The 10,455-nt window shown below is 44.3% G+C and overlaps 1 protein-coding gene across 1 annotated transcript in view; it reads right to left on the reverse strand.

Annotated features, from left to right (window-relative positions):
* Positions 1-7,633, reverse strand: part of PDK3 (pyruvate dehydrogenase kinase 3) — a 54,822-nt gene extending 47,189 nt beyond the window's left edge. The window contains exon 1 of the mRNA XM_035542196.2: positions 7,411-7,633. Within this exon, the coding sequence (XP_035398089.1) occupies positions 7,411-7,516 (106 nt within the window). The 5' untranslated portion in view covers positions 7,517-7,633. The remainder of the gene's footprint in view (positions 1-7,410) is intronic.
* Positions 7,634-10,455: the final 2,822 nt, after the last annotated feature.

Raw genomic sequence — 10,455 nt, forward strand, 5'->3', positions numbered from 1 at the left:
ATGTTAGAGAATGTCACGTTTACATTCAGAAGTCCAGAGAACATACGGATCAATATAATAGCCTCTTACAACACACAAAGAGCATTAGAAAAACGTTTCAGAGTCACGGTTCAGCGCTTTAATAAAATAATCCTCCCTTTCAGCCTACTATTCCAACAAGAAAAATTAGACCCTTAAGTGACTCCAGGAACACGCACAAAAACATCAACATGCTTTAAAAAGGGTAGGTAGTAGTCTACAAAACACTTTTGCAATTTTGGGAAAATGGTAGCTTTAAAGAAAACATTAGTATATTAAGGATAACTGGCACCAAGAGAAGCTGCTTTAATGTGGCAGGTATTGAATTAGATAAAACGATTCTTAAATTCAAAGCCAAATCCTATCACTGATTACATTGTTTTGGACCACAGAAATACTGCTCTCTATCCACAGAAGAGTACCGTGAAAACTAACTGCTGCTGGTGAAATGTTGACTATACGTGGAATATTTTGATAAAGATTTTGTACTGGTCTGACTGGGACGGAGCCAGCTTTCTTCACAACAGCCCATAAGGTGCTGTGCTTCAGATTTGTGACCAAAGACCAAAACAAGAGATGATGACACAGCAGTGCTTTTGCTCCTGCCCAGCAGCTTCGAGGCTCTCTCTTTCCCAGTGAGTGGGCTGGGGTGGGCAAGAAGCCAGGAGGGAACACAGCCAGGACTGAGTGGCTGACCCCAGCTGGCCAAAGGGATGTCCCATACTACAAAATGTCACCGTCAGCAAGAGAAAGCCTAGGGGGGCTTATCTTCCAAGACAGCCACTACTTGGGGCATGAGCCTACTGGTGGGAGGAGATGAGTGCCTTAACATCACTTGTTTCTCTTCCTCTTTCCCTCTCTTACTAAACAGTCTCTCTCAGCTCACAAGTTTTTTCACATTTGCTCTTCCTATTTTCTCCCCCCGCCCCACTGGGGAAGAGGGAGGGGATGCAAGCGGCTGTGCAGGTGCTGAGCTCCTGGCTGGAGCAATGCAGCAGGACGCTGTACACCTACTGCACATCTTGAAGTTACTCCACGCGCACTGACTGTTTACCGCCCCGCTATCTCCTGCTGCTCATCTGGGCATTACGTCACTACCACTTCGTTCAGTTTTTCAGCTATTTAAGTCAACATGACTCGACTAATTCCTGGCTTATCCTAACGTCCTTCTCCGCGAGAGGCAAGTACTGTGTTTGTCCAACCCCACAGCCCTGGGACCATCACCACCGGTTACTGCCACGAACGCCCCAGGCAACAGCTGGGCTGCACCAGGCCTCCCACATTTACAAAAGAAAGCGGGCAGCTCCTCACAAACACTGCCTTTGCATGTTGCTGCTGCCATCCTCTGAGCCAAGAGGATCCAAGCAGACTTCAGCTTATCCAAAATTTGTATCCGCAGTGGGAGGGGTTGTGATTTCCTTCTTTCTCCTTAGCTGTCTGGATGCCATTCTATCTTTTCCTGAAGATCAAACCAAAGATGAACTCAGGAGTCTTTATCATTATGTACTTCACTGAGGTAAATGCTATATTTCGATGTTCTCCTTAACTACTGCAAAATATCTTTTTCTCTGCTTTTCTCTCCTTTGCATTTTCACCTTTACTGTTATTTGTACTGCAATCCATTTTATATATATATACACACATACACACACACACACGCGAGAACTGGAAACAAGGACATCGATTTCTTAATGAATAGCATTTCAGTTCCTAACACTGCTCTACTGTTCTCTTATCTTTTGTCTGCATCAGCATTTTGCTTTCAGAAATTGACACATCTGATATTCCTTACATCTTAGGAATTAGCTTTAAATATAACTGGATATGACAGTTCGGCTGTCCACAGCAATTTAAGGAATTTGTATTCCAAGTACACTAAAGCATTGGATTCAGAATACATGGAGTTTTAATTACTGATTAAAAAAAAAATGAAGTCATTTATTGCATAATCAAAATCATTAAAAATTTAAACCAACACTAGCATTTTTTGAGAACTCTGCAGAACTCAACTAGTGAAAAATGTAATTAGCAGCATAAGATTCATGAAAGCAAACCATTTCTGAAAAAAGTCACTATCAAACAAGCATACTTCACTCCCCAAACAGCCTCCAAAAGTGACTGATACAGACAGTTCTGTAATTGATCTAATTCTGCACCGTGAGCTAATACTACAGAGTACAACCCCAAAGGAAAAAAAAAAAAAAAAACAACCTTTCTCTCCCATACCACAGGTCGATAGTGACTGCTGAACCAAATTATTTAACTGGGACAACTCTTACGAACCTTCAGAACAATCGATACCAGTCCTTACAAAAAGCTTCGGTATTACAGATAGTGTGGGAATACCGCTGCATGTCAGAGAGGGGCAGAGCTGTAAATAGTAACAGGTTGTAAATAACAGCAGTTGCATCACACAAAGGCTTCCAGCTACTTGCTGTGCTACAGCCCACTCAAAGACGACCCCTTTTTGTACTACGGGGTGCAGACAGAATCCATGCCCACAAAACCAAAAAGCAATACTCCCAAAACAATCCAAGCACAAATGTACACAGACAATTCAGCATGCCCATCCAGCTTGCACTAGATCAAAAGGCTAGTCTGTCCACACAAAAACAAAGCCAAAGAAAGTTATTCTATTCCAACGCTAGGCAAAACTCAGAGCAGGATTCTATTTAAAGCTCTGACATATATCTGAAGAATAATACTGAAAACCTTGGAAAAGCCAAAGAAGTTAATGCCATGGTATTTTCGTGAGGCCAGAAAGATCTCATGTAAAGAATATATTTATCTTTACAAAAATGAGACACGATGTATAAATACCTCAGAGAAAAAAATCTGGGCATCAAAAGGATCCTAACCTACCAATGAAAGCTGTAACAAAATTGCTGGTCAGGAGTGAAGCCAGTAAGATTTAAAAAAAAAGGCAATGTCTGACTAGCATTCATCTTTTTGATCTGATTCAGCGGTTAGCATACCAATGGCTAGCATTCAGGTTAAGACTTTTTTTTGGAAGATACACTTAAATCAAACAAGGCCTTAGAGTACACAGATAGCAGTAGAGAAATGCAGCTGTGTGCAATAAGCAGTAGGTAATTACTTTATAGTTCCTTTTAGCACTAAACTTTGTGAAAGTCTTAGCCAATCTCTCCACTAAAGTTGCATTAAAAAAGCCTTTTGTGTGTAAAAGAAACTTATAATAGCCATCTTCTAAAAGAAGATCAATAATTAAGCTCAGAGACATAAGGCTGCTTTCAATCTCTACTTTCCAACCCCCATAATCTTGTTGTTCAAATTTTGTCTGCTCGTTACCTTGTCAGTTTTTTGTTTTAAGCATGTTTTCAGTTTCAGCGCTGATGCCTTCCCGCTGCCAACAGGACAACATGAAGTGTAAACACTCCTGCAGGAATCTGACCTAGCACTGCACGCACAAGTGACAACACCTGACAGCAACACTGGTACCTGGCCTGCTCTTCCTGCCAGGTTTGGAACAGGCCTACACGTTTCCTCAAGACAGGTAAGTTTAATGGGGACCACAAGCTAACCAATTTCATACCAAAGACTGCACTTAAAAACGAGGAGGATCCATTGCTCATCTTTTCCTCCAGACAGGCTCCAGAGCACGTCAGCACCCAAACGGCATGTACTCACTGTGATTATCTGCTGCACGCTCCAGTTGTTCACAGTACAGCACGACTTCAAAATTACTGCCTTCGTGCTACTCCTCAATGCCAGGCTTTGCAGCAGTTGCCACAGACACTTCATTTATAACCAATGAAATCAGGACTTCCTAAACCACGTTCCACAACAAGAGCTCATTCAGCCTGTGATTCGCCGTCTTCTTCCTTAAGTATATACTTGACGTTTTTGTCCAAAGTCACACGAACTACGCGGTCCGTGATCACTAACATACGACAAACAGCCGGGGATAAGTGCCACTCTGTTAAGCTTTACCTACGCACACAAAGAGTTAACCAAAAGCAAGTTTAACCTCAGCTACAAAATCCATCCAAAACATTTGATCTGAGACTTAAAGCAAAAAAGGCTGCAGCTCCAACTGGCCAAGACAGCTGTAGTACTAAACGAGCCCCAAAAGCACGGGGTACCTGATAAACCGCAGGCACTTCATCACCTGAGCAGCAGCAGTGAGACTATTGCCTTAGTATAGTTTACCAGTGTACATTCACAGAACAGCAACAGCAAACCAAAGTGAATCTTTCATGCACAATCAAAGGATTGCATGTAATTTACACCACTTCTCTTTACTCGTGCTTGATTATTTTGTAAATAACATTTTCAGTACAAGTGCTCTGGCCAAGAAGCATTCATTAGTAGCCCTACTGCCAGCTGTTTACTGTCAACAGCATGACCCAGACTATGCAGTCGCACAGAACTTGCTAGCTCGGGCACAGCCCTGTGATAGTTTGGCTGTAAGGCTCGTGGCTCGAAGCTAGCCCTTAGCAAGCCAGGTGGAGTGAGCGCAAGCCTCTCCGGGTGCTTTTTCAGACACTCGGGCACTGCTGAATACAGAAACTTCACTCTCTCCAGCAGAGACTCCCAACTGGTTATTTGCTTTCCCCAGACACGCTTGACTGCCCAGTTACCCTCATATGTAGCTGCTGTGGCAGGCTGCTGGCTCTTCCAAATTAACCTGCAGTCCTATAAGGCTTGCTCTGCGCAGATGAAGCAAATTTAAATCAGGATGTTCTATCAACGCTGACACGCTGATACGGATCTCCAGTACTAGTATCCCCCACCCCCCAAACCAATCCAACCCCAAAAGCATACAAAGCCTCACGCACCTGAATGTCTCTATTTAGAAGCTTGTTTCAGAAAAGCTATTTTAGCAATCACAACTGTGCCATTTAGGAATGCCTGCACTTGGAAGCCTACCAAAATAACTTCCAGGGTAACTACCAAGTTTAGAAGTACATGTGTGAATCCAGGTTTTGGGGGGCTGTTGGGGGGGGGCGGGTTAGACCAGAATAATTATAGAGGCCTGTATAAACTGTGTGCTCAGTTTGTGACGCAGAGGTCCCAAGCCCATGACACTGCCACCCCTTACAAAGCTGTGGCTGCTATGAGGACAGTTGCACGCCTGACAGAAAGTAAATCACGTGGGGCAGAACATGGTATGGGGACACAAATAGGACTCGGCTAGAAAAAAGAACAGAAAGTCACTGCTTTAAGTATTGCTTTCTGTTTTGTTTCACTGTTTTTTTCATGTTAATGAGTTAAAGTAGCTAAACTGTTTTTTGTAGTAGTTGCACTGAGTTAAGCTTTTAAATGCAGTTAAGTTTAAGTTGCACTGAGTTAAGTTTTTAAATGCACGATGTAGTCAGTTTATAGTAGCTGCCAAAGACCAGAATTTCTTCTTCCCATCGAGCAGTCAGGCCACGTAAACATAGCTGAACTGCACCCTTAGTGTCACACTCTGGGAGCCTGGCCTATTTGCTCTCTTGAGAGCTTGTCCCCTGTGCCACCACTAAATTCTTCTTCAGGCAGCTCAGGCAGAAGTAACGTAGCTACCTGACATACTGAGTCTTGTCCAAGCTTTTCATGCCTACAGCACCAGAGTTCTTGCCCCAACATCCACCACCTTGGCATTTTGTTGCCAATTTCTCCCGGAGGCCTCTGAAGTCTCCAGTCAAACTTGAAAACATCCAAAACCCTCAACAAGTTAAGTAACTGAGTGGTTTTTAACCTATTTGATTAAGCCACTGTAATCTTCCTACTCAGGTTTCCTCAGTAAACACGCACGCTAAAGAGAAAGTCAGTGGAGATGTAAGCAGCCCACACAGCTTGCTAAGATTAAGCTGATAGTTTTAGCAAGATGCACCGTAAGCTACTAATCTTGTAAACTCCTGAAAACATCCCGTGGTGATCTCAGGAGCTAAACTGCAGGTATTCCTTTCTTTTCTGCAGAGGTTTTAAACGGTAAAGATTACAGTCTTCTCTCAGTCTTCAGACATGACTGCACTGAACTATTTACCATAAGAACACACCAGATTTCACAGCCACATCCAGTGACAGCAGCTGGGAGCAGACCCAGAGAACTGCACTGGCCAGCCTGTAACATACTTGCCTTACTCTGGTCATATCAACTAACTGAAATCAGGCTTAAAATGAAGAAATAGGACTACTTCCTCCTGGAGAAGACAGAGACATTTTTAAAACCATGAAGTAATACAAATACTATGAGGTTAAAAAAACTAGCATTATTAAAAGGTTGCCACAGCAGAGATATCCAACAACAAGTAGTACTGCAGGGACAACTTGGGATGGTGAAAATCCTCACCAAAACATTATGTTTTCCCAGAATACCAAAGACATTAAAATAAAAACTGAAATCTTTACACCCCTCTAGTCACAACTCAAGAGCCTCACAAATATCAGTGCTTTCCCAGCAACAACTCACAAACTGAACGTTCAATTAGACAATAGTGAAATGAATTATTTAGTGCCAGGACTAAAATAGAGATACTCTGGTTTTAGGCCACTGCAGAGACATGGCATAAGCAGCATAAATGTTGGGTAGGGAAAAAACAGCAGCAAAGGAATGCGTGGGTAAGGCCAAGACAGACTCGTTAACAGAGATGAGAGGAGGAAAGCACGGGTGCTAGTCATGTTCCCTTTTTGATGTAACCCAGGACGAGGCATGCTGTCGGTTTTTGTTTTGTTTTAATGATAAAAGCCCTGCGTCACTGAGACACCATAGCAAGAATACTCCCAGTGCAGGCTCTTTAAACTCACAGCCTTCTTTTGCTAACGCCATTGCCATGAACATGCAACCACTTCCACTTTTAATCGCTTTCTGGCTTAACACCACGGCCTCGTTTCTGTCTTCTCCTGCCTTCAACGTGCTACTGGAACGGAGGAGCACCATATTGAGCTTCGCAGTGTTACGCGTGACCTTTATGTTTACTTCACAGGCAACATTCATGGGATAACAACATGTAAGCAACCCTGGTGCCAGATGACGGCAGCCGAGCAACCTCTGACCCAGATATGAGAAACTTATTGTGGTCTCGAGCAACACGCCAGCTCCCCAACAGCCACACCAGCCATTCCCAGACCTGGGTCCCGTGCTCCCGAGGAGAAATATCGATTTATTCACCGGGAAAGCTGCCTAAAGCACACAAAATCCCCACGAGCAGGTGGAGATTACACCCCAGCTGCAAGCACGGGCACGGGGGGGGACAAACGTCTCCCGTCCCTCCTGCGGCCTCAGGGGAGCCCCGGCCTCGGGGCCAGCCCCCTGGGTCCCCCCGGGGAGGCGAGGCGCGGCCGGGCGGGGCCCCCAGCGGCCTCGCAGGGGAGGACGCGAGGCCTAAGGCGGCCTCGGAGGCCGAGGCCGGGGCCGCTCCCCCTCGATCCCCCCCTGCCGTCACTCACCGAAGTCGAGGAACTGCTTGATGGAGAGCGGCGAGGGGGAGAAGCGCGAGTAGTACTCGATCTGCTTGGGGATCGGGCTCTTCAGCAGCGCCCCGCACAGCCGCATGGCGCCTCCCCGCCGCCGCCCCTAGCGCGCTGCGGCGCCGCGGCCACCCGCGCTCATGCCCGGGGGCAGCTCACGCCCGGCCCGGCCCGGCCCGGCCCCAGCGCACCGCCCGCTGCAGCCCGGCTCGGCACGGCCCTGCCCGGCACGGCACGGCACGGCGGGAGGGGCGAGCGCAGGAGGCCCGCCCCCCGCCCCCGCGCAGGCGCGCGCGGCGACGGTTGGAACCCCCCCCCCGCCTTCCCCAACGGTCGGGCCGCTGAGGCGGGAGCGCCGTACGTGCTTTCGAGACCCCCTCGTAACACAACACCTGCCGTGGCTGTACGTGGTGCCCCGCCGCATCTCCCACAGCCCTATATCCCTTATGAAAACAACCCATACCCGGTGTCTGTCAGGCTTCAGCTCTCCGGTGCTGCTCACGATTTCCTGGAAAGTCAATTTTTTATCTGAGAAAGAGCCTCAATAAAGTTAAGATAATTCTGATCGCTAAAATCTAGTCTGGTGTTTGAGAGCAACGGTGTACTGCCAAATGAAATCACCATTTCTCCTGCTTTCACAGAATCACAGAATCACCTAGGTTGGAAGAGACCTCCAAGATCACCCAGTCCAACCTCTGACCTAACACTAACAAGTCCTCCACTAAACCATATCACTAAGCTCTACATCTAAACGTCTCTTAAAGACCTCCAGGGATGGTGACTCAACCACTTCCCTGGGCAGCCCATTGCAATGCCTAACAACCCTTTCGGTAAAGAAGTTTTTCCTAACATCCAACCTAAACCTCCCCTGGCACAACTTTGCAGTCCTGTGTTTTAGATACATCTATAGCAAATGAACCTAATGACAAGTTGTCACTAATTCCTTTATCTTTTCTCCAATGAATTCAATACAAACTTCAGCACATTCAAGGTATTACTATAATTTTGTAACCCAATCACAAGAGAAAGAGGTACTCTTCAGTTCTGAACGTCTCTCTCCATCCTTCCTAACGTGATTGCCCTTACAGAATTGGAGACTGAGAAATCCTGACCTAATGCACAAAATAACTTCTAATAGCTGGAAAACGTTTTAAAATCACTTCAATTGTAGGTTACAGAAATAACTGTCCTGAAGAGACGTGTCATGTAATCAAGGCTGACAAAATGAAACATCTCCTGTAGTTCTGAAGCTTTTTTGGCAGATGACGAAAAGTGTTTTTAAACTTTTGCTATACACTCTTCAGGTTTGATTGTGGTTTATCTACAGTGTAACTTTGAAATGAGTTGGAGAATTATGTGGCAGCAAGTATTATCTTTTTCCATTACAGACAGAATTATCTTTCCCCATATTAACACGAACGTTAGCAGGTACAAAGGATGATACATTGTCAAAATTTAAGCCACATGGTTATGTATGCCTTTTACATTTTCAACTAATCCTAATGTGATTTCACTTCTGCCTTGAACATAGCAAGACCACAATTACTTACAGAGATGCCTTTCTAAACACAAAACATTTTTTGCAATATAAACAATGTCACAGCATCACTTTGTTGGGATGTTTTTTTTTAAACTTACATTCACCAGACCAGGTAAAAATTGGAATTGCTTTTGTCTGTTCTGACACGGACTGAAAAACATAATGAAGGTACAGGCAAAGTCACTGGAGAGCAGAGCTGTGCTGTTCTCATCAAATGGATGTTCAACAGCTCCTCTCTGCACTGGAGAATCCGGTCACATAACCAACAGATTGAGTTCCCTGAAAACTCTTCTTACACACGGTCAAGACAAATACAGATGACAAACTCACCCAATGACACTGCCTAACCTTGTACATATGAAGACTGCAAGACTTGGATGAGTGAACATAAAGTGCACATAGATAAATCTACGATTGTCTTACCAATTGAAGACAGCAACAAGCATATGAGTAATCCTAGTTCTTAGATAATCTGCCTGAACAAAGAGAAATTAGTGACATAAACCCTGTTAGGTAGAAAATGTCACTGGGATCAATAGACGTAAACTATAAGCTCACGATTTTACCTCCTCAGGAAAATTTGCACATGTAATGAAATGGCTGAGAACCGTGTGGTGACCATGCAAGACACTGCAGTGAACTGGAAGGGGAGGAAAGAGATTTGGTTTGGCAACTGGATTGTTGTTTTGCTTCCAGAATCACCAGCATCCATGCTCAAACTGAGATATCCCTCGCAGAACATAACAGGGTAGTCAGAAGTCTCTAGGATCATTTAGAAATTAACGATGTAACATAACAACTAGAAATTAAACTTTGATTTAATTGGTGTCATACTGTGTGGAAAGAAGTGGATTACCTAGAGGAAAATTCATACAGAACTGATAACAAACCATTCACACCACTGGCTTTCACCTATACTTTGATTTTAAAAAATTGAGGAAGTAATGGAAGCCATGCAAATATGCTTTAAGCAGACAGGAGAAGCAAGAGCTCATCTTCCAGATGAGGATATTGCAGTTTATATTTCACCGTAGGTATTTATTAAAACATTCATATTGTGTTTGTCAAAGTAAACTCTTGGATTTCTCTTGGAGCTTTGTTTCCTGAACAGTCACCGAAGTCAGTATCTATGTTCACAAAGAGGGGTAGGATCTTGCTGTAAAAATCATGATTGGTCAAAAATCATTTTCAAGGTAATATCTTCAAATATATCTTTATTCTTTGGTAATAAATAAATAAATAAATAAATAAATAAATAAGTAAAGGCTTCTTTAACCATTTCACTATTTTGCATTTTTGATAGTTCTGTCTTACTCCTAATTTTCTAGTTTATTTCCTAGCTCAAACTCATGTATGTATTTTCTGCATAGAAAAAAGCTCCTTGTCATAAGCTGTGCTCAGAATGTGGCCTGGCAACACACCCAGACCTGGGAAGTGTCTCCAGGCCCAGCAGCACAGAGAAATCCTGAGAACCTGAGCACAAC

This window comes from Cygnus atratus, chromosome 1 (assembly GCF_013377495.2).
Source record: "Cygnus atratus isolate AKBS03 ecotype Queensland, Australia chromosome 1, CAtr_DNAZoo_HiC_assembly, whole genome shotgun sequence".
In the NCBI taxonomy this organism is placed as follows: Eukaryota; Metazoa; Chordata; class Aves; order Anseriformes; family Anatidae; genus Cygnus; species Cygnus atratus.